We start from the raw sequence: 25,295 nt of genomic DNA, 5'->3' as shown, positions 1-25,295 counted from the left end.
AAGGAGCAATCAACGAGAAATTCCACATACGTTAAAAAAAAGACAAATATGAAAGAAGAGGCGGGGTCTACTCACAGCCTTGTAGGTCTTCTTCTGCCCGGCGTGTTTGGGAGCTTTGCTGGGGTCAGGGTTCATCTCCACGTGCATCGCATAAATGATGTCAAAGAAGTCCTCCACCACGGCAACGCGCCTCAGGGAGAGCTCTGCCCCGGAGACGCCGTCCACACACTGCGCACACACAAACACGTGAAGTAAGTAGTGTATTGCCAAAGGACACAAGAGAGGAATGCACTGGTCGAAAAACTCAAACTGCTGAGCCACCGACACTCTCAGTTCATTCATTTTATACAAAAATGTTATTAAAACACTACAAGGGAGACTGGGGTCAGGTGAGACACTTTTCACATTAGTGAGGCGAAAAGTGAAATGTGAATTAAACAGACAAACACAAACAACTGCGATCACTGCGCGCGCTGCACACTCACTGCGCGCGCTGCACACTCACTGCGCGCGCTGCACACTCACTGCGCGCGCTGCACACTCACTGCGCGCGCTGCACACTCACTGCGCGCACTGCACACGCTCTACACTCTACACTCCAACTTTATTTGTACAGCACATTTTAGTCTACAAAGTGCTGCACAGAGTACAAAACAAGCACAAGTAAAATATGTTAAAAAATAAATAAATACATAAAAAATGATTCAAACATACAACAACAACATAAACTATATAGAATAATAAAAGACAGTCAGAGGACCACACAATTCTCATGCCGGGTTAAATGCCAGTGAATAAAAGTGAAGCCTTCAGACAGGAAAAGCCTTAAAGGAGACGTGTGGTGCTTTTATTCATGCACTGACTGTAGTATTGAACTATAACATAAGTAGATCATCATTTACCATCCCTAATATTGATCTAAAATGGATCTAAAATGGCTTAACCATAGCAACCGGTCCAGTGACTTCCTGTCCCCAACCGCAGAGCTGATAAGCCCCGCCTCTTCCTTGTGACGTTTCACCGTAACACGCAGTCTTAATTACGTAACATGAGTCTTAATTTTTCAACCGATCACAACTAAGTACAGGGATGTGGGCGGGGATATGGGGTAGGTGAAAACAGGAATTTCCCGCGCACTCACGCCTCAGTCGCGGGACGATGCGGAATAATCAGACAAATAATCAAAATACAACTTTGAATAAACTAATGAAGATGAAGCTCTGTTGGTTAAAAGCTCGTTTAAGTGGACATAACATTACATTCCACTATAATATCGATAAACACACAGTTATTGTTTACACTTGTGCGTTTTCCCGACACGGTTGTGTATTTGTCCTCCAGGTCGTCGTGTCTTTAAACGAGGATTAACGCTGCAGGATTTGTAGATGTTAAATAATGAGTCCCGAGGCCGGTGCTGCACGCTTCATGATTTCACTTCACTTATCGCGGTTTAATTACTCTTCTTTAGTCACACACACACACAGACACAGACACACACACACAGACACACACACACATACACACACACACAGTCTCACAAACACACAAACACACACACACAGACACAGACACACACACACAGACACACACACACACACACACACACACACACACAGTCTCACAAACACACACACACACAAACACACACACACAGTCTCACACACACACACACACACTTCATCACACACACACACACACACACACACTTCATCACACACACACACACACACAGTCTCACTCTCACAAACACACACACACACACACACACACACACACACACACACAGTCTCACAAACACACACACACACACACACACACAGTCTCACACACACACACACACACACACTTCATCACACACACACACACACACACACACAGGAAATCATGTCCTTCTCAATATCTCAAAACAAATACTCTGCAAAACCGGGATGTCATTTCAACACATAAATATTGGGGAGTATTGTACCGTAAAGCAATATCACAACAGTATTTTATTCTACCAGCCATATTTTTAAACAAATAAGGACAAAACCGTTACTATGTGCAGCTTAACATTAATTACACTATAGATATCTGTTTATAATAGAGCAACTGACAATTATTATAGAAGCCGACTCATCAAACCCTTATTTCCATTGCACAATGAGACGTTTTAATACATTTTCAACCACATAATAAAAGGCTTCTAGATAAAGAATATTTACAAATAAAGTGCATTAATGATGAAGATGTTTGCATTGTGATTTATTAATGCCACTGTCTTTGTCAAAAAAGGTCTTTTTGTATGTGTTTTAGAGCCTGTGTAGAGCAGATAATGATTAGGATCCTTTATGAGTTCATAAATGACTCAACAGAACAATTTTGGAACGGAGTCATATTCCAGTTACGTACAATGCAGTTAAGTTAGTAAAAGTAGTGTTCCTCGAGTCGTTGTCGAGCGTGAAATGGTGCTAGAGCTGCGACTACAGTATACTTTAGAAGTCAACTATACAAACTGTTATTTCTTTTGTACATTGAGACGGTTTAAATCAATCATCAACCAAATAAAGGTTGAAATGTGGCAACAGAAGGCTTCTGGATAGAGAATAGTTATGAATAACGTGTATTATTGATGAAAGTCTGGACTAGTTTATTCTTTTTTTTCCCTGTTCATTTAATAATGCCACTGTCTTGAATGTATTTTTGTGTGTTTTATAGTCTGTGGTCCAGGTAACGATCATCTTCTCCTCCTTCTATCCAAGTGTTTGCATTGCCGCCGCCCACTGTAGTTGTACGTCTTTAAAGTGTGAGTTTTACGGTATGATCGAAACACAACTTGTCGGACTAATCAATCAATCGTTGCAGCCGTAGTCAGGAGGATTAAGGAGGTGTAATGAGATGCACATGCTTTCGTAACTATCTTTTTAACATAATCGACAGTACAGAAATGTTGTGGTTGACACTCTTATACTTTGTGAGTCAATTAACACGAAACAGAGACTTCCAAAATGCCAAAACGAGCCCCCAAAGACTGTAACTCATCCAACATTCGTAGGCATTTCTCCATAAACAAAAGCCCAAAGTTGCTGTAAAGAAGACAACGTAGCGAGTTATGGCCACCAGGTGGAGTCTTTGGCTTGTACACGTTTAACTTCGTAGAAAACAAAGTGCTTTATAGTTGTCTTTAGTTACACTACATGAAATATCAAAGCCGATGTGTGTGAAAAGTCACTGCAAAAAGCCAGAATAACGCATATACGTTCAGAGCGTATTTGTGCCTGTTCTGCGCGCGAGACAACAGGTGGTGCTAGGTCCAGCTGCTCCCCGGTGCCGTTGCCGTGGAGACGACACCCTCTGACCTCGCGGGGCAGGTGTGCGTTTCCTCAATAGCCCGCTCGTTAATCGCTCGAAACGAAGGTCTGACCCGTTCGCCTGAAGACGGCGCTCGGGAAGCCGTCGGGTTCACGTGCGATTCGGAGGTAAAACCAGGTCTGCAGTGGAAGTGTCGGTGCATGTGTGACTCGGTGGCGAGGTCTGCCGCTGCTGCGCCTCGTTAAAAGTGAGAACGTTGCACCTTTTATACACTTTGCGGGCCGCGTTGTGACGGAGGGAAAGGTGCTTTGTTAAGACTCGGAGAGAAGCGTGTGTCAGCCCGTCCCCCTGACAGAGATCTGTGCCGAAAAGAGATTTAAATTGGTGCTCGCCTGATTTATCGAGGGTTTGACTGACGACTGGATTGGTAACGTAGCCTATATTTGTACAGCAGATGCACTGTTCCTCCTGCACTAAACTGTGAGTCAACTACGTCTTACTTCTCAGTTCTTTATCGCGTCAAAACTAACCAGGACACGTCTATCAGAGGACCAGTTGCCACCGCATGCATATTGTACTGTTCACGAGGATCAAAACGGTCTTTGATCGATGAAAACCTGCCTCACATTTCATTAGAAACTGTGAAAAAGGAGCGACAGCCGTCGAGCCGAACCACAGAGTCAACACTGTGAAGTCAAAGTGGTTCGTAACTGTTAACAACGTAACAGAAAATGTCTCTTTCCCGCTTCCCCGTCCGGGCCTTTTGGCAGAGCGGTTCCGGGAGTGGTGGAGTGGTTAAGGCGGCCGCACACATGCCGGGCTCCATGTGCAGCCGGCCGCAGTGTCCAAGTTTGAATCCCGGCTACGACAATTTACTGCAAGTGCTCCCTTCTCTCGTCCCCATTTAACGCTAAACTGTCCTTTCTAATAAATCCTACAGGCCAAAAAAGTTATGTACAGTAATAAGTTTTTAAAGTATTCTGTTCAGCTCTTGGACAAACCTTTGTTCAGTTCATACTCTCACAGCACCGCTGGACAAACCACAAGTGAGGAACAGGCGCTGCAGTTTTGACTAGACGGTGGCCAAGGACCCATGCTGCGTGGCTTCACCGCAGAATAAAAATACTGTTCATGACAAGCCGATATTAGATTAGATTATTGTTGTGGGATGGACAGGGCAGCGAGCCGTCGGATCGAGCCAGAGCGTCAAGACTCTGAAGCCTTTAACCCAGAGCAGGAGAGAGGAGACGGGAGAGCGCTCTGACTCAGGCGGATGTATCGCCACATGACAAGGCTTTGGACCAAACAAAGCCACACTGGTGAAGGAATTGCTGAAGTAACTTGAAAGAGTGGGCGTAACCATGGTGAGGTCTATAGACAGCATTTAAATATGAATAAGCCTTTTGGTGTCAAACAATGATCAGGTTCATGTCCTGTATATCCCGCGCATGAACAGATCAGTGATATACATGAGGCTTTTCTTCAACAGAACCGTGATTCTTCAGAGACACTGCTCTGCTGCCCGTATCTGAGGCCCAATCATTCACCAGTGTTCTCAAATATAGCTCAAATCTGTGGCTCCGCTGGGATGTTTTGGGAAAGCAGATGGAGAGAGGCGGTCTGGGCCATGTGGGAGCAGTGAGCGAGGCTATGGCATCATGAGGGATTCAAAGTCCAGGCACAAGCGGGTCTCTGGGTTAGACCGTCGCACAACTGTTTAAGCCTTAACTGCAAAATAAAAATGATTACCTTTATAAACGCATAATGATCCTTCAGTGAAGTAATTACAGACTAAAAGAAACACTTTTCAATGACCTTTCAATAATGTTTAGTAGGAGCCAGACTCTTCCAGTCCCCCGTAGGGATCTAATGGGATTGTAAACTGGAACTGGCGGGTGGCATCATGAAAAGGACCAACGTCTATATTTGTTGAAGAAATAATACCGCCACAGTTTACTCAGCGGTCCACGATAAACCCTGAATATGTCTTGTATCACTTCCCCTCGCCCCTTGTGGCCAGAGAGCAGCGGACTCATTACTTCGACTACGAGCGCGCGACCTTTACCAAATGTAAAGCTCATGATGAAGAGTGAATGACCTCCAGCCCGGTCGCTCACACACTTACAACTGCCTCCTCTGACCCGCCGCTTCATCCCCGGCCGCCCGCTCTACGCCAGGTAATAAAAGTTGCTATGGAGACCAACTGAAGCTTATCGCAGAAAGGGGGGGGGTGTTTAGAGACCAATGCCATTACGACTGCCAGGCTCGGGAAGTAGGAGTAGGAGGAAGGAGGAGGAAGGAGGAGGAAGGAGGAGGAAGGAGGAGGAAGGAGGAGGCGTGTGAAAGACGGTGACAGAAAATAACGGTGGAAAGTGTGTCCAGCTGCTGCATAGGTGCGCCATGGACAGGACTGAGGGAAAGAAAGACGGAGAAAGAAGGTGAGAGAGAGGAGGAGACCACCATAAAGAGCTTGTTAGAAAAATACCTGTGATTAAGGATGATTTTTCTTTTTATTTGTCCTGGGGCAAGACAAAAGAACAAAAATAGGTCTCGCTCTTTTGCACATTTTTATGCCCAGGAGCAATCAAGGGGCTGAGAACAACTGTTTCTCGTGTAATGAAAGATACACACAGTATTTTCCGGACTATACGTCCAAGCCTTGCAATAATTATTTTTACGTCCCTGTCAACATGACAGGTACCGATCATTTGGTACCTGTCATGGCTAATTCTGAATCGGTCACAAGGAAAGGAAAACAGAATAACATAATTAATGAAAAATGAACTTTTATTAACTCTTTATCATTTACAGGTTGAGAAATAGATTTTCAAAGTTAGGGGCCAGGGGGGCCCCCTACCTCAAAAAGTAAGGGCCCCCCAGCAATTTCAGGGGCCCAGAAGCGCGCGCGGCATCGCGGCGTCATAAGAACAAGATAAATGTGTTGTTTTAAACCTGGTTATTAGCATGTAAAACAATTTAAAGGACTTTTATCTGTTATTTGATATGAAGAGCACAAATACTGAATTCCTATAAACCAGAGATCATGATGTTTAATACTGTTTAATTTAATATAATAATGTTTCTTAGATACAAAATAAATACTGTTTACAGCATTTGACACAAGGAGATCTTGTGGAATATATAAAATCACAACCTACAAAATAAACTACTAACATATATACATTGCCCCGATGCTAACAATTCCAAAGGGGGCGGGGCCCTTGGGGCCCTTGGATACTTCCACATTGACATTGTCCCTAATGTGCAAAATTACAGCTTTTGTTGCAAACAACTTTAAAAAGACTGAATTGCGAACTGAGGAGATTGACGCCCGCCAACCTCGATATCACTTGTGGCGCAAAATTAGACCGGGCATTTCCGAGTACAACCGAACGCAACCGAACGCAGCGGCCAATCAGATGCCCGCTTTCATCGACATTAGATCACGGACACCGCTCAGCCAATGAGAAGCGAGAAGACTGCGAAACGGCATGTCTGTCAAAACGAAACTTAAGCGATGGAAATGCCCGCGCACATGTTCCGCTGCTTCCTCCGCTGTATAACTACAGCAATAATCGTGGTCTGTAGTACAGCGCGCCCGAGTTTGTGCAGAGGAATCGCTTTGGGCATGTTTCACCGCGCTGTTTTTGCCTATTAATAATATATATTACGGCGAAAAATTTGCGTCGGTCATTGTGTCCGGAGCATTGATTTTGGAGTCGGTCAAAACTGATTTTTGCGCCGGTCATTGACCGTGTCCGGCCCATTATTTCGAGGCTTGACGTCACACCCTTTTTTCATAGTTTTGGCCGAGGTGCGACTTACACTCCAGAGCGACTTATATGTAATATTATTTTCTATTTTCACACTGACAACCACAAGAGGGCGCTCTAGGCTCTAAGCGATGAAGAATCTGCACTTCCTCTTCCTCTGGAGTTTGTGGAGTTGTTTAGAAGTGACACAGAGGAAGAAGAATTCAATGGATTTAGTGATTTGGGGTAAAACTGATGCTTTGGTAAACTTGTTAGCATGTTTTTTATGCTATAGTTAATCTGAATAACTGTTAATATCAGAACATCATGTGCCCGAACACGTGTCCAACAAAGAGCTAAGGGCTCGCACCTGTCAGAACTTTAGGAACACACTGACTGCTTTGGTCATATTCTCCGCTTCCCTCCAGACCAACAGACAAAAGCCATCCTTGTTGACCCCAGGTCCTCAGGAGGGAAAAGACCACGATGCAAACCCTGCACCCGCTGGCATGATGTCATTGAGAGTGACCTCCAATGGGCATGGAAAAAGAAGCGTGTTTATTTGGTGTGAACCTCATCATGGCACAAAATACTGCACAGAATAAATACAATATTGTCCCATCTTTTCCAGCGTGACCGCACTGAGCTAATGTAGCCTCCAAACGCACAGATACAGCTGCACATAATCTCCTCCCCTTCACCCTCTGGAGGGCACATCAGCGGCCTGGGACTGTGGCTCTGTGACAGCATGCAGCGCAATCACGCCTCTATATGGGCCGGGGCCGGGGGGCGAAGGGGTGAGGTGGGGGTGGATGGTGTGTCCGTGTGGTTCAGGGCAGGAGACACCTTAAGGCACAGCAGACAGGACAGGACAGGACACTGCCCCCGTCCTCTGGGTCAGAGAGAAGCTCAGGGGTAACAGCAGAGGGCATGGCACGTCCTGTCAGCAGCAGGAGGGAGGAACCACATGGAGTCATTTACTCTATGTTTAACTCCAAGATCAAGGATGTAAAAATATGTATACAATTATGCAAGCGGCCATAATATTTTACTGGGGCAATCATTTATTATCAAAATGCATATACAATTTATAGTTATGAATTGGTGAAACTATATACACTGTGGAGTCAAAAGAGAACTGGAACTGGAACTAGAAAACAAAAAATGCTTTTAAATTGAATTGTGAAGGGGGGGAATTATTTACTTTAAAAAAAAAAAAAAAAAATCCACACACAAATAAAAGTAATAAGTAATAATAAGAATTGTTTTTTGTGTCAAAAACGACAGACCTCTTTTGGCTTTCCCATTGAGAAGAGAAGCTCAGTGTAGAGCCCCTTCTCCTCCCATTTTTGCTCAGACTTATTTCAGAATTAATAATGTCGTATTGTTGCAATGGCGCGCTGGCGTAAAGCTAAGGATGCGTCACAAAGAGCAGTCAAAAAATCAAAGAAACTCACCCGCTGACTGCATAAACCTTGGCTTGGTTCGATGAGGTGTTAATGCTTTCCAAAGATATTCACATCCTTAAAAAAACAAGCCAGTAGACATGACTGACACATCTAGAGCTAACGCCATCAGCTGTTTGTAACACATTAGAGACTCTGAGCCAGAAGAGGGTCCTGCATACGCTCGAGAGCCTCAAGGGTTTGAGAGAGGATGGCGTTGGCAGAAGTGGGCCTGGGCCAAGATGGTTTTGACAGAGCCTCGCCGCACGGTGCAAACGGCTCAAAAAAAGAACATCCATATACACATACTAAACTCTATTAAAACTAGAATTAACGTCCACAAGAGGGCGCTCTAGGCTCTAAGCGACGCAGAAGAAGAATCTGCACTTCCTCTACCTCTGGAGTTTGTGGAGTTGTTTAGAAGTGACACAGAAGAAGAAGAATTCAGTGGATTTAGTGATTTGGGGTAAAACTGATGCTTTGCTAAACTTGTTAGCATGTTCTTTATGCTATAGTTATCTGAATAACTGTTCATATGTTACGTTAACATACCAGACACTTACCACAGTTCTGTCTGTGCCTCATGTAGCTGAAGGTGTTAGCGTTAGCATACGTCATGTAGCTGAAGGTGTTAGCGTTAGCATACGTCATGTAGCTGAAGGTGTTAGCGTTAGCATACGTCATGTAGCTCAAGGTGTTAGCGTTAGCATACGTACACCTATTCACCATGTTCTCTCATCCGTTATTATTTTAAACTGCATTTCAAGATTAAATGTCTGTTCTTGGTATGGGATTTTATCAAATACATTTTCCCAAAAAATGCGACTTTGTTCAGTAAACTGTGCAAAATCAGTCCAGTTGTACATTCACAAGAGAAAATCAAAAAAAAATTGGGCTACAATTTGTGTAGTGTCTTCAGCTAGTAAGAGAAAAAGTATGTAAGAATATGAAGCGTAGTACCGTATTTTCCGGACTATAAGTTGCACCTAGGGATGTGTACCGCTACGATGGACCGGATCCGGACTTGTAAAAACGTTTCGGTTCAGGTCCAAAAAAACCGAAACCCCGGTGATTCGGTTCTGGACTCATTAAAAATCTAGCACTCACATTCTATATCCTTTACGTTCTAGAATCTAAACCATCCTAAACCTTCCATAGATCGCGAAATTCACGCTGGAAAAGACGTAAACACTGACATCGCTGTCAATGGCCCGGAGCCATCAGCGACGCACGCGTCTTCCGCGCGGCAGAAGTTGAAGCCGGCGCAATGAGTTTAAAGAAGCGAGAGACCGAACATTCGGGAAGATCGCTGGCTTAATTGAAGCGTTTTAAGCCGCCGCGTGCGTCGCCGCTTGTGCCGCTCCGTGAGTTAGTTTAACGCTTGTTAAAGGAGCGGGTTGTGCTTTGGTTTGGGTGTAAATATTGTAACTTCTCGCTCAGGTCAGTAATGCTGGTTTAGTGCTCACAAGTTGTCACTTTATTTCTTGAACAGAGTTGGTTACTGTCGGCCGTAACCATGGTGATGGATGAAAACTACCTCGTCTCCTGAGCCCGCTCTTAGCTCCGCCCCAGAGACCGCGCACGCGCACTAGAGACTAGGGTCGCTACAATATGAATGAAATAACTGTATTATGTTGTGGTGTGATGTAGCATTTATTTAGGTGGTTAATGTGCAATATACATATTTATACATCTAAGTAAATACTAAGTCAAAGTAATATTGTTAAATTGCTGGATTGATTAACTGGAGCTTATATTTTGTAATAGTATTTGTATTCTACAGTTGTTAAATATGGTCTTGTGTTTAATGCTGTTAATATGATGTATTGTGTGTAGTGTAACATATTTTCATATTCTTTTTTTGATACTGCTAAGTTGATTGATTTATAGTGGTTCTAGTTGACTCTTATGCTAGTTTTTGAAGGTTTTTACATGACTTTGATGCCAATGGATCTGCAAAATTAAAGAGTGAAAATGTATCTAAAGCATTGAACTTCAGGTGTGGGAACAGCCCAGTCAAACCAGTAACACACTTGACAAACACAGTATCAGCTGAAACTGCTGCCTCAATACCAATACTCAACATGCTCTTGTTCAGAAGTGGTTCCTCTAGTAAAGTGTGTGTTAGCAGCTTGTAGCTTGTGATTTGTAAGTTGTAACTTCTGTTAATAAACAGTGAATAAATCAGACAAGTTGAGTTTATTTCAGTCTGCAGTTAAGCCTTGTGTTTGATAGAAGTCCTTGTTCATGTGTCTTCAACTTAATTGAGCCAAGTGTCTTGTGTTATGCTGTTATAACATTATACAAAAATGGCATGAGTTCAGCCGGACTCATTAGGTCCGGACCTGAACCTAAACCTCTGGATTCGAATCCGGACTTGAACCTGAACGTGGGTTTAGGTATGCATCCCTAGTTGCACCAGCCAAAAAATGCATAATAGAGAAGAAAAAAACATATATAAGTGGCACTGGAGAATGAAATGTTGCAAGTGTAAAAATAACAAATAATATCACGTATAAGTCGCTTATAGTCGGAGTATAAGTATAAATATAAGTCGCACCCCGGCCAAAACTATGAAAATACGGTATAAGAAAGTACTATTACTTTGTGCGAAATTGCGTTGTTGCTTTTTATAGCAACTGCAATTAGGGTTGATATCACTGTCTCATCTCAAATCTTAATGTTTAATATGTGAACAAATTGCAATACGTAAAAAATCCGTGAGAGTGACTATTACGGCCCAAATCATGTATGTCACGTTCATGTCCTCGTGTAAGTGTGGGCAATATAGATTCCTCCCCTCTGCGCACGCTTGCATATTCCGGTGTGCGCGTTTCTGTAGTGTTGCCCGTAACCCTCGGCGCGCATCCACATAATTCAGCGCCGCGGTGTCCCTCCGGTCTCGCTGGCTGACCCTCCATCTCTGCTCCGACCCCCGGCCCTTCCCCGGCCCATCCGCTGCGGTCGACACATAATTAGCAGCCGCTCGTGCTTCCTTTCTCGCTCTCTCTCCGTCTCATTTCCTTTCCTTTTTGTGGGCTTGTTCTCCATCCCGGCTCCAAACACGCTTGTTGCTAGGAGACCCACGGAAGCGCTAACAAGTCCTATATAGCATCCCCCCCTCTCCGCCCCTCACCCTTCGCTATACTGGGACGCGCGAGATGAGCACTTTGGTCTGAACGCAGCCCAGAGCAAAGGGAACTGGTGGCGCTGGACGCGGTGCAAAGCTTTGTATTGCGCAACCTCTGCAGGGCACGATGGCCACAGCTGCCCTGAGGCGGATTTACAGGAGCGAGGCAGCCAGGTCTGTGGCATCTGCCCCTTCTGACTATAAACAGATGGCCTCATTCATCAATCCAGGCACTAAACTGAGTGTACAAACAGTAAAATAACATGCGCTGTTTGTGCTTAAGTAGCGCTGGTGAATCTGGGAGAAATGACTTTAGACTTTGATGCGGGATGATGGATCCTGTTGCATCGGAGCGGTGCAGAGACACCGGGCCTCATCCAGGATCCTTATACGCAATGATCTCTGCTTTTTAGGACTTTAAATGACATGTATGGCTCCGGTTCAGTGGAATACTTGTGGGAAGCAGGGCTAAAGAGTTGTATGTAGTGGGTTTTTTGTTTTATTTTTGAGGTGCACAAATTACAGCTTCTCCTTTACATTTGTTTCTCCAGCGTACAATATCATCACAGGGTTTTAGCTCACATAGTTAATAAATCAGGCATGAGCGACTTCATTTACATTTCCTCTGCTTTACATTTCCTCTGCCTAAAATGTTGAGCTTGTTGGTAAAAACACCCGGTTTTAAATACTCACTTGAGGGAGCAAAATCTGCAGTTTCTTTATTTTTTTTAGGTCTACGTGAAACTAAAATGTCAATTACGCACGGCCTGCTCCACTTTCAGCACAGTTAGCAGTTTTGTGCGTGAGCAAAGGCTTGATAAATGAGGCCCTAAGTGTCTTGCTATGTCAAACATGGTGAGATTCTGCATTTAGGGTGGCATCAGTAATAACATAACCAAGACCATTTCCAGAAGAACGCAGTTAGAACTGTTAATCATGCGGATTCCCACGCACCGACAAATACTATATTTCATGACTTAAAAATATAAAACTTCTGAGCACAGCTGTAGTGATGTGTAAGGCGTATAATCACTTGCTCCCTCGCTGTAAACACAAGCTATGTGAACAGAGAGAGAGAATACAACCTTAGAACAGGTATATTCAAAACAAATTAAGACCAGAACTAATTAAAAAAGTCATTGCTTTCCTGTTAAAGGGGTTAATATATGGAACAGATTGGATTTACCAATTAAAAACAGTCCATACAATAGATGCCTTCAAAAGGAGATATATACATGGTAAACATATTTTTCACCACATAGGACTCTATACAAAGAATATACATGGATCATTCTAGAGTTCTATAGCGCGGCTTTATTTTGAATTTAATCTGAACTTTAATGTTAAATAGGGTGAGGCAAGGATTTTGACTTCAGGCAAGTGCATTCCCCACAATGCATTTCTCTGTAATGCTCTCAAACGGGACAGCGCCTCGTAGCAGCGAGCGCTAACGGGAAACAATGGAAAGGAATGTCATGAGAGTTAAACTGATGATATTTTAAGTAAATCTGCGACTGTCCAGTAAATAATACTGTACAAATGATCCAAACTAAACTGTGGCTTTGTGATTAATTCAGCAGCGGTTTGAAAACACTAACAGCTGTTTCGCACTGCAGGTTTTCTGTACCGCATTCTCAACGTTCTGAAGTGCGGACAGTTCCAATTCTACTGTTTACAACCCCTGTATATAATCTATAATATAAGATGAATCTGTGGGTAGGTCTTTGGACTTTGCTCAATCTAAAAGTAGCTCGCGAGCCAAAAAAGGCTGGTGACCACAGACTTTTTACCCCAATGCGACAGACAGAGTGGAGTAAGAGTGAGCTGCAGGACAGAGGAGACACTTTTGTCCTGAGGGCTGTTACCCCTTCAAACTGCCCTTTTTTAACTGATTCACTGAGAGCAACATTGCCTTTTATTTATTTACAAAGCCCCATGTGGAACACCTCAGAAAGATTTGTCCTCACGCTTAAGTGTCAGCTGTGGATGCTCTTGTAAATTAAAGCTTGCTCTCAATTCATAAAATAATACATATATTTTTTTTCATAATTACCATTTAATTACGCAATGTGTTTGAAGCGCCATGGGAACAAATAAATGTATTTAGTTTGATTGATTGAGTGATTGATTAATTAATTAATTAATTAATTAAGCAGGAAATTCCATTAATTTCAATGGAGAACAAGAAAAAAGTCTTGCAGCTAAAATATTAAATAAAGTGGGCTGAGAAGGGCAAAATATTCAATGTTGATGTGCAAAGGCTTAAAAATGGCTGTGTATTTTGCAGCCTATAGACAGTATTTCCTGCCAGCAGATTTATAAAAGACAACATCCCATATAAGGTGAAATAAATCTTGATTCTATAGGTGGACAGATCAGATTCCGTAATATTTCTTGTTATATTCCTGGTTTCTACGTTACATTTATCTTACTTTCCATTTCTATGATTTATTTTTGTAAACATTAGCATATCCAACCAATGAAGTTTGTCCAATTCTCCGTCTCTTGTTGAAACTGTCGCTCCTCCATCTCGTCCTCGCTCTCCTCCTGCCTGTCGGCATCAGCTCCAACCACACGCTTGTCACAGAAGTGTAAACAGGTTGTTTTTAGCAAGGCAACAACATGTATTTTATTCAAGAGAACACAGGAAAGGTCACCTCCGCCAAAGGGAACGGGTGGTGTACAGCTCCTGACAAGCTGCTTCGCCCAATCACAAACAACAAGCAACGAGTATTGGTTAATTAACCCTCAACACGACGGAGCGAACACAACAGCGGCAGACGCGACTCGTCATTAGACTCAAATGTTCAGGTCCAGTTCATGTAAAAAAAAAAATTGTATATGTATATATAATATGTACATATATATATATATATATATATATATATATATATATATATATATATATATATATATATATATATATATATATATATATATATATATATGTATATATAATATGTATATATATATATATATATATATATATATATATATATATATATACACATATATATATATATATATATGTGTGTGTGACCGTAGCGGTTGAGAAACGGGGGACGATGAGAAGGAAATGTGATAAGGAAAACGAGGAGGGGATTAACTGGGTTGTGCAATTAATTCAACAACAATTATCACTCCAACCAATTATTAAAATGGTATTGACAAATAATTAAGATTTTTTTATTTTATACATATATAAAATAAAACTCTTCCTCACCCTCCGCAGTCCGCACTATTTTTCTGTCAACGGACAAACATTTTGAGTGAAACCTTTCCAGGGCCCTGAGGTGTGAATTGTTGCCTAAGTCACATACAGCATAACCGTCCACGTCCCTTGTAGCTCTCAGCTATCACTGTGTGGTACGCTGGAGCCACAGCCAGGGACAAACAGAGACTTCATCCGGACCAGAACCTCCCGACACAAGAACAGTTGGACTCAAGAACACTGAACACCTGCTACTTATTCAAACAATACTATTCACACACTGTTCAATTTCTGCACCATTTCCAACCATCTGTAAATGTTTGTGTAAATATCTGTGTATATACCGAGTGTTTATTTTTTACCTTATTTTAATAGTAAATCATTCTTAATTTATGCATGCCATATTTGACTCTATAGATGTTGCTATTATTATTATTTTATTATTCATTGTTTTATGTTGCACCTTAACGCCGAGACAAGTTCCTATGTTTGTGAAATGTGTTCATTGACAATGGCAATAAACCTTTTCTGATTCTGACTCCTATAGTGGTTATGTGACGATGTCATAGCATTCTGACACAACTTGAATGTGAGCAGCTACAGTTTAATAACAAATATAAAAATCTACATCTCTGCTAAATATTTAGTTTTCCCAATGCTTTCGAGTCTGTGTGTTGAGGAATTTAACTGTTGTGGGGTTAGTTGAAGTGTCCTTTTTCTCCCCCTGCCGTTAGCAAGCGAGCTAGCTAAGCTCTGCACAGTTCGGGCAACAACGGAAAACACTTTCAGTTTACATTTTGCCGTATACATTTTTGTGTGCGTGTTTGTGCATAACCTCTATCAGCAAGATTGTTTTCTTTGCTTTAGTTTAGGCCTAAGGATGGAGTTGTAAATGGGTGAAAGATTGTACCAATACTGCAAACAACTATGGGGTGTATTATGCTGTGTTCATTTGGTCATTTGATTCTGAAACGAGAAGTCGAGGATTCAACTCGTTTTGTTGATGGAAACCTAAATCTTTTAATATTGCAGAAGATATTGAAACTACGCGACCAAAGCTAAAGCTGGTCCTACCAAATATCAGAGCGTGTGCCCCTTTTTTTGGACATTGTACCATTTACACTTTAGTTTGCAAACGTTACTTCTTGATTAAACAGCGGTGTCGGGTATTTAAACTTCCAGTGAACCCCTGAACGTAGTAGCGTTTGGTCCAAGCGTTCAACTGTTTAAGATAAATGAACAAACAGCTGATTTTCCTCCATCTCCACACAGCAGATTACCGTATTTTCCGGACTATAAATTGCACCTTTTTTCATAGTTTTGGCCGGGTTGCAACTTATACTTATATACTTATACTCCAAAGTATATTATTAAGGATAATATTTGTTATTTTCACACTTGCAACCGGATTTCATACTCCAATGCAATTTATATATGTTTTTTTTTTCTCTATTATGCATTTTTTGGCTGGTGCGACTTATACTCCGGAAAATACGGTACATTTTCTTTTTCTACAGCAATTTCAAAACGCAAATCAGTCACATTCTTTTCGTCCTCGGTATAGATCGTGCGCCGAACCACGCGTCTTTACAGAGTCCATTAAGAAGACCCCAAGACCCGCTGACCATTAGAAACTATTGAATCTCGATCAAGATTCAATGACATCCACAGTCCTAATCCGCATGTCTCCGTGTATCCAGCGGTCATCTCAAAAAGATCTGTGCTGAAAGGATACGACGGCCACTTCCACTGAAGCGCGGGTCAGAGCGCAGACACTGGTTCTTCATTGACCGTCCCATTAACCTGATTAGAGACGTTTTATGGCGTTAAGTGCCTTTTTGATTGCCTTTGAACACAGGCTGTAGCGCCCGCTGTGACGACTCTCGGGAGATGGAGTCGCGGAACAGCAAATTTCAATTTGTACAACATTTTCGTGGCACGATCTCCGCCTCGTCTATATCGGGACGCTCCGATCAAGACGAATTTCCTGCCGCAATTTCCTGGTTACTTGGAAAATAGCCGCGTCAATCTAAAACAATTTGAAGTATTGATGGAATTTTTCTTTGTTGTCGAAAATGAATCAAAGCAATAAGTAAAAATACAAATAATTGCAATGACATGTTTATTATGTTACAAGCAGAGATGTGTGCGTGGACTACATTCTGTGCTCGGTGGCTCAAGGTTCTGGACCGGGTTTAGTCCCAGTTTAGTCCAGGCAGACTGGGGAAAAAGCCCACGGACACACGCTCCATTCCCTGGGGGTGAAAGCGAGCTCTACATGGCTCCTGCTCACATGAACTAGAGACAATTGTACGAAACCGTGAGGCGCTCAGTTCAGTCCCAGGTACCCAGGGGGATTGGAGCGGGCGTCCTGGCAATTTAACTGGACTAAACCAAGACCAGGCCCAGGACAACAAGGACTGCATGAGTCGCGTGCAGCACCGCACTGTTACGCACAGCTGGACACCTTAGACTTGGTGGGATGCTACGTGGTCCGGAAGGCGAGAGGGCAGAGCCCACTGTGGTCAGCACCGGAGCCCAAAGTTTGACCGTACGTCCGCATTAAGTTCCTTGAAGGCCAAGGATTTTGGGAAAATGTGACGTGACAGTGGGGATTTATCCAGTTTTTCAAATAGACATTACTCTCTAAGCTGAGCACATGAGTTTGCACGGGTCCAGTCTGGCCCTGACCATGCCGTACAGGTGACCAATGCTGGAGTGTCCAGTAAAGAGCATTAGGCGCCGAGTGCGTAGAGTTACGAGAGTGGGAATGGAAAAAATAACCAGGTGAAATTGGACTCTATTCATTCTCTTATAGCTTATACGTGACAAAATGAGCTTCATAAACCCCAGGTTAATGCTAAAACCGGTGCAAAATACGGCCTCTAGTGTCATTTCCCAAACAAGGGTATAAAGTGATATCCTGCATGTGTGATTGAGACTGACATCTAATAGTGTCTGTCCGTCTGTCCGTCCGTCTGTCTGTCTAATAAATAATAATACTAGGCCTATTCAAATGTTGTGAATTTTGTTGGGGTTTTTTGTGGGTTTGGAGGATTCTAATTTGTCCCAAAATGACTGGAAATACAGTGAGCGGGTTATAGCTTACCTTTATTAGGTCTTAAATGTCCAAGAGCAAAGAGAGATTGCTCCCTTTAATCAGATGGTTGACAAATAGGAGAATGTAATGTAAAAGTCATAGGGCCCGCCTCTGCATCCTGAAGCACATTATTTAGCTCAGCTTCATTGTCTTAACTTGCAGACAAAAGCTTCACTCTTAAACCAGCCCTGTCTTAATGAGTGCCATTATTACTATTGTCACATTATTGCCAGTGCTAATGGTGACTGCGCTGACGTGTTGATAATGAGCACGCGCGCGGTGGAGCCAGAGCTAATTATCGCCGCTCGCTAACAACGTGGGCAGAGACAGACAGAGGGGGTTGTGGGAAATGGGGGTGGGGGTGAGTATTGTCTGGTAATGAGGAGTCCCTGTCCCACAAGAGCAGGTCCCAGAGCCCCTCCACACCCTGCATTGTGGAGCCGCTCCCAATCCAAAATGTGATCCTGCACCGTCCACTATGAACTAGAGATAAATACAGAAAAACATATACAGACAACTTACTTTACATACTTAAAGGTGCATGATGTCATTTTACTGGCGGAGGGTCTGCCACCTGCTTTTCTGCTTGATTAGTATTGTCACGAATCACAACATTTCCAAACTCAATTTTGATTTGAAGAAAAAGGCTTGATTATCAATCCCGAACTCTGAACCTCTAAATTCTACAAATCTATCTGAAAACGCTCTCATCGAAAGCGATCGGGACGTTGTCGAGTCACAAGAAATCTAACTTGATCTAACTAAATACAGAAAAGCACAGACATCTTTTCCAAAACAAAAATAAATAGTCTGTATTTCTGCTCAAATGGGCTGAAGTACGTCAGTCGAAGCCGCCATGTTTGTTTTGGTTCATTTGGGCGCTTCAACTTTGGCGTCCGCCCTGCGATGGTCAAAGTCTCCGCCCCTCTGGTAGTTCAGGTCCAATCACAATCGAGTGCAAAAGCCGGAGCAAACAAGATAGATTCTCAAGAGTTTGTGAACTCACAAATATCAGGAGAATTCATCTTGCTGGCGAGGTTCGAGTTCAACACCAATAACAAAACACACTCTTTTGACAGATAATGTTCAACACAAAGTTCTTTAAACTGCCCTGGTCATGTTAGTCAAAAGACAATTCAAAAACTATTAAGGAAAAGTATGATGTTGTCCCATGTGTGACTGAGGCTGTGCGCTGTTAGCATGCTAATGTTGAGTTAGCTTTACTCTGATGGTAAACTTCATTCTGGCCTCTAAAACTTGTGAAAAACACTCGATGAATAAGTTTTACTGTTTTTAAGACAGTTACAGCACATTAAATATCGACAGTCACAGTTTGAAGATCAGAAGGAAATGATCAGATTTAATCCCAACATGTAAAATGATGAAAGTAAAAGTATGAGTTTTTTTTTTTTGTAAGTTATTCAATTCGCTGTCACAAAATTTCAATAGAGAAACAACGAAAAGCCGAATCCCTCCAACAGTTCCTGGTGCGGAGGAAGGTCGTCGGAACCGGGAAGGAAATTCAAGCCCGACGCTCCAATTAAGATCGGCGTTAATTTCTTTTCACCACCGCTGTGACAATCGGGGAGCAGTTCACCATGGAAACAGGAGAGCACCGACGGGAAGGAGGAGGAGGAAGAGGAGGAGGAGGAGGAGAAGGAGGAGAAGGAGAAGGAGAAGGAGAAGGAGAAGGAGAAGAAGGAGGAGGAGGAGGAGGAGGAGGAGGAGGAGGAGAGCGCAAAAGTACCAGCGGCGTTCTGGGTTGAATTCGAAGTAGCGCACAGGGATCACGGATACTATGGTTAACGGCCGATCTGCAGAGTTTAGAGAGATCGGCACTGAAAACAAACAAGAATACACTTTGGAGGAATCAAAGGACGCCAGGCTGAGGGTGCAGGACGCAGGTGTCGTCGTGGTTTCCTTGGGCAAGACACTATTAAATGTGGATGATTGTAGCAAGAAGCGCCTCCGGGGTAAAGAGCTTGCAAACATCTGCTTAACAGGTCTATTCTGGCAACCCCGACGAGAGAACACTTGATGTAATGTGCTGGATTATTGCTACTTGTGAAAAGAGAAAAAGTGAAAAAGAAAAGATATAAAAACAGTTCTTCAGTGGTTAAACGTTCACTAAAGACTCGCAGCTTAAATGGAACAAAAACACTACATTGTTGTTGTTGTTGTTGTTGTTGTTGTTGTTGTTGTTTTATGGCGGTTGGCATCCAAGTGTTGCATTACCGCCAGACTTTATTCCTGGCTTGTCGAGGCCCTATGATGGTTTGTGATGTGGTTATAAAGAGGCCCTATGATGGTTTGTGATGTGGTTATAAAGAGGCCCTATGATGGTTTGTGATGTGGTTATAAAGAGGCCCTATGATGGTTTGTGATGTGGTTATAAAGAGGCCCTATGATGGTTTGTGATGTGGTTATAAAGAGGCCCTATGATGGTTTGTGATGTGGTTATAAAGAGGCCCTATGATGGTTTGTGATGTGGTTATAAAGAGGCCCTATGATGGTTTGTGATGTGGTTATAAAGAGGCCCTATGATGGTTTGGAACGTGTGGTTATAAAGAGGCCCTATGATGGTTTGTGATGTGGTTATAAAGAGGCCCTATGATGGTTTGTGATGTGGTTATAAAGAGGCCCTATGATGGTTTGTGATGTGGTTATAAAGAGGCCCTATGATGGTTTGTGATGTGGTTATAAAGAGGCCCTATGATGGTTTGTGATGTGGTTATAAAGAGGCCCTATGATGGTTTGTGATGTGGTTATAAAGAGGCCCTATGATGGTTTGGAACGTGTGGTTATAAGGCCGGCTGCGCACTACATCAATTTGGCTTGATTTTAAGCCATGTTTGACTTTCCATGAGTTCGGGAAGGCGTGGCCCAGGTAGTGCTTCTATCAGTTTTAGGCATGTTTACTTCAAATAACTTTAGTGTGAGAGGATTAAAGAAGGAAAGGTGAAGAGAGTGATCAGACACAGTCTTTTTCTGATAAAGAGTTGTTATATTATACTTTACTATATCTAAAGAAAGGGCTAAATACATTATAACTCTATCAAACAGTTTACTTTTTTTCCCTCAAAGAAGTTTATGTGTTGTGAATCAAGATTTTAAAATAGATTGGATGCTTGAAAATGAATTAGTTTGCCTAGTATCGGTTATCTGCCCAAGCTTTCCCAATAACATCAGTATCGGTCTAAAATTGGCATATCGTTGCACCACTAATTTAAGTAGGCCTGTATAGATTCCAAAATGTTATGGGAAAAGCTACCAAAATGTCGAGTTATTTGACTCTGAAGCGGCAGCAGAACCACCAGCCTCCTCACTCCTCCTCTTCATCGTTTACCGTTACAAATCCCTCTTTCTCTTCCATGAGCACGTCAACATCTCACATTTCTCTCCTCTACGCCTTTGCAAAACAGCTCTGGCAATGTTTGAAAGTTAAAATGGTTAGAATAGAAATGTCAAAGATTATTACTTTTAATTAGTTTGGTGCACAGCTACGGCTGTCAGACGGTTTTATATAAAAAGTGTATCCGTGAACATAACAGCCGTCTAAATTCAGCCTTTCCAATTAAGTTTGAGCACGATCTTTAATGTTACCTTGATTTTCCTCATTCCAGCAATTACACAGACATGCAGATACCTTTGAAAGTTGTCTCGAGTACTTTGGAATTGTCAGTGACACAACAGCGTTAGGTGGAAGAGAAGCTACTCCTCGTTGTTGCCTGTGAACTACGGGTCAAGAGGAGGCATGCAGAGCTGTCAACTCACTCAGGATGAAGAGCAATCTGAAAATACAGCAACACAAACTCTGCAATATATTTTAAACATGTTTTGAGGATTGGCAATCAGGCTATTTATACCTTAACCTCGATAGTCCATGCTGTATATACACTATAAAAAGTTGGATCAATTGACGGTATAGAAAATTGGCATTAGTTAGAGATGGCACAGTGAGTAGAGAGTAGTTTGCAAGCAGCTAAATGTAAAGTCTGCTCATGGCAAATTTGCAACGCGGATCGACAGTGACGGTTTGAGTACGTTTGCACGATCACAACAAGTGGGAAAGACGTCTGTACAATAAAAACATGAAGAAACGTCATTATAAACGTGAGTGTTTGGAGCTCTAGAGAGAGAGACGCACCTGTTGGATTACTGAAACGTGCACGGATGGAACAAAACAGTACGTTACAGTTGTCATTACAAATAGACAAATCTAAAATACATTCACCCCTCTTTGTTCAAGTAAAATATGACTTTCTATGCGTCCTTTTTTAAACTGCAAATGACCAAATTCACCCAGAACCACGAGTCAAGTCCCCAAAACAAACACATGTCAACTGCAGTCAGATGCAGCAGCACAGGGCAAACAACTGTCACTTTAACCACGTTTCGACTGGCCACGATCCCACAGACCGGTTCACTTTAGAGCGCTTTGGAGCATCCAGAGGCAGAGGTATGCTACGTTTTCTTAATAAATACAATCTACGTCATACCGTAATTATACTTTTCAATCATAACTCAGCCATTCACAAAAAGATGTTTAGTAATTCCAAGTTCCAAGCGTGTCACTGTGGGATGTGGCTAATGCTAGAGTAAACAGGAAACTACCGGTACTTCTGGTTTATCCTCAGCTTTTTCTGGAAAAGCCTTTACACTGTTTCAACCTCTCTTTAAGTAACGTATAGGCTTTGGGTAATGCTGCATTCTGCACTGGAATTATAACAATTTGGATCTTAGCGCAAGCGCCGTGCGTCGACAAACAAGAAAAAGCGGATGCTAACGTGTGCTAGCTTTGTTTTGCTAAGCATGTGGGCTCAATGTATAAAGTCAACGTCAAAGAAAATATGGCGGTTTATCACAAGATCAAGTCAGCGTTGGGCGAGAAACTATTATCTTCGATTGATCTGCTTTTTGCCATCTCGTTCTCATCCTTGTAAGCGTTCTCTCTTATCCTATCGCCTTGCTCAAAAGCATTCCGGGAGCCGAAGCGAGTCAGACCTCTTTGAAAGCTAGTATCCATCTGCTCTGGATCCCTGCAACGATTCATTTAAGAAAGTGGAACCACTTCTAGTGCCGCCCCAATCCGGTCCAAAGTGAACCAGTGGAAACACAGCTCTATATGCTGCAGAGACACGCCCATTTGATACTAGCCACGCGCAAACAAATGCAACAAACGTTTTTCCTAAATTTTAAAACCAGATTCCAAAATTGGCCTTATCCTCGAGACATCCCAGTATTCATGAGTGCGTTGTGACCTCTGGTTCACCTGACCCTGACAAAACCCCTAGCAACGAGACAGTCCTACACACACACACAAACACACACACACACACACACACAAACACACACACACACACACAAACACACAGGGTTTCTATGCTTCTTGTGGACATTAACATTAACTTACCATAATTTCCTGGAAACTGAAAATCTCATCCGTAGAAACCAAACCTTCACCTATTTAACCCATATGTCTGAACTTTACTGACAATGACCTGATTTCTGTCCACGTGACGCCGGTAGCTCCCCAATAATTGACTGCATTCAGATTTGTGTCCCCAAACCGTGATAAATACCCGCCCATGCCCGAACACACACAGGCCTGCGCCGGGTCACGGAGCGGCTACGCGCAATCTCTGTCAATTTACGCCTTTTTAATGAGTGAATAATGATCTCTCTGCGGGCCAGTCCCCTCGCTCTCTCTCGACAGCCAGGGACCAGATGCGAGATCCTGAAATGGGACGGTTTGTCTCTGCTGGTACACAAGGGCCTCATTCATGCGCGTGTTTACCCTCGGATCGGCTCCTGTCCGACCGCGCTGATAACACGGGGGCAGAAGTCAGCGGAAGGGCCGAAAAATGCACTCAAGTACGACTGCGGTTACTTCAAAATAATATCATCCAAGTGCAAAGTTCAAGAAATGACTCATGAGCGAGAAAGAAAAAGGATTTAAGGAATATACTACGCAAGTAATTGTCTTGATGTAATGTCGGATTTGTGATTTCAAAGGTTGGTACGGTCTGGTTTGAACCTTACCCAGCCACGTCTATGGAGCTCAGCAGTGACTTCCAATAAACTTTCCAGAAAAATTACTTCAAACGTTTGAAAGCTTGCTAGGCTCAGCTATGACCCTGACCGCTAAGTCATTAAAACATTTTGCTTTTTGAGTTTTTAAGGTGTTGTTTGCTGTCCAAAAGGCATGAAAAACAGAACTAGCTCATATAAAACAGAGTATAAGAATAATTTACCAGGATGTGTTTATAAGTGCTTTTCACAACCTTCAAAAAGCCCAGAACGGAGTTAAAGCTAACAACTTGCATGCTAACAGCACACTTCCTGGTTTTCGGAGAGTAAAACATTAGTCTTATTTTGACGCCAAGAGCTGCTTTGGCAAAACAGACTTTACTTTATTACACGGAAAACATCAAGTACAGCCTTAAGCGTTAAATGTGCTTTTTTTATTTCTGTGGATGGAAACAGCCAATACGTTAAGAACATTAGTTTCTACAGAGCTGGTTATCATGCATTTTTACCTTTAAACTGTTAATATTTGACAGAAAATGGAAAAAAGAACGACAATTGTACATTCGGACGAGCTTCCAAGTGGGCACGGCTGTTGAGCTCCGTAGGGATTGGTGTTAAAATCAACATCAAGAGGACCCAACTCAACATTCTTGTGTGTGACGGAAGGGCTAACCACTCTGCCGCCGTGTCCTTTAGGGTTGACCGCGCGCATGATAAAATTGTAACTTTAATCATATAAAGTTAATTTTAAACCGGGTGATATGCGTTACATGACCTTTTACCGTGGATGGACGTCACGGAAAGGTCATATGTTTGAGTTCTACATAATTAGGCCCGTACGATGTTTCATTTTCACTCCTGCACCAAAGAGTTATTGAGAACACTCTGTGGGACTGAAATTTTGATGGAAGCGTTTAAATCATACGTTTGTAAAGGAATCGGTGCAAATGTATTACTGCTAGGTGAAAACCCATGAAAAAAAGCCAAAATATCAACTAAAGAAAATAATTTGAAGCAAAAAGAACCATAACTCTCCCATGTCTCTTCCATCTACCGACTTTTACGCCAAAAATCCACTTGCCTGCACTGCTGGCCTTCTCTAAGCAGTACAACTACCTTAACTTCACCACACCAAGTCTCAGATCTGCTCAGACAAACTTTGATCGTGGCCAGGAACCGCTGCAGAGTAAATGCCGTTTTATGATATTAAATACCTCACATATTTTATTGTGCACCTTTAAGAGGATTAATGGTAGGGTTGGGTATTGCGTAGTACCTAAAATTATGTTTGGATGAAGTAGAATAACAAAATGCATTCGAATGGCACCCTCATTAT

General features: G+C 42.5%; 1 protein-coding gene across 1 annotated transcript in view; it reads right to left on the bottom strand.

Annotated features, from left to right (window-relative positions):
- LOC140362641 (nucleolar protein 4-like) overlaps positions 1 to 25,295 on the bottom strand; it is a 244,557-nt gene that overhangs the window by 198,355 nt on the left and 20,907 nt on the right. Inside the window, exon 3 of the mRNA XM_072448783.1 lies at positions 76 to 228. Within this exon, the coding sequence (XP_072304884.1) occupies positions 76 to 228 (153 nt within the window). The remainder of the gene's footprint in view (positions 1 to 75; positions 229 to 25,295) is intronic.

This window comes from Eucyclogobius newberryi, unplaced genomic scaffold, assembly GCF_026437365.1.
Source record: "Eucyclogobius newberryi isolate DKJ021-1_F unplaced genomic scaffold, fEucNew1.0.hap1 SCAF_17, whole genome shotgun sequence".
Lineage (NCBI taxonomy): Eukaryota > Metazoa > Chordata > Actinopteri > Gobiiformes > Gobiidae > Eucyclogobius > Eucyclogobius newberryi.
This window is presented reverse-complemented; position numbering and strand designations above follow the sequence as displayed.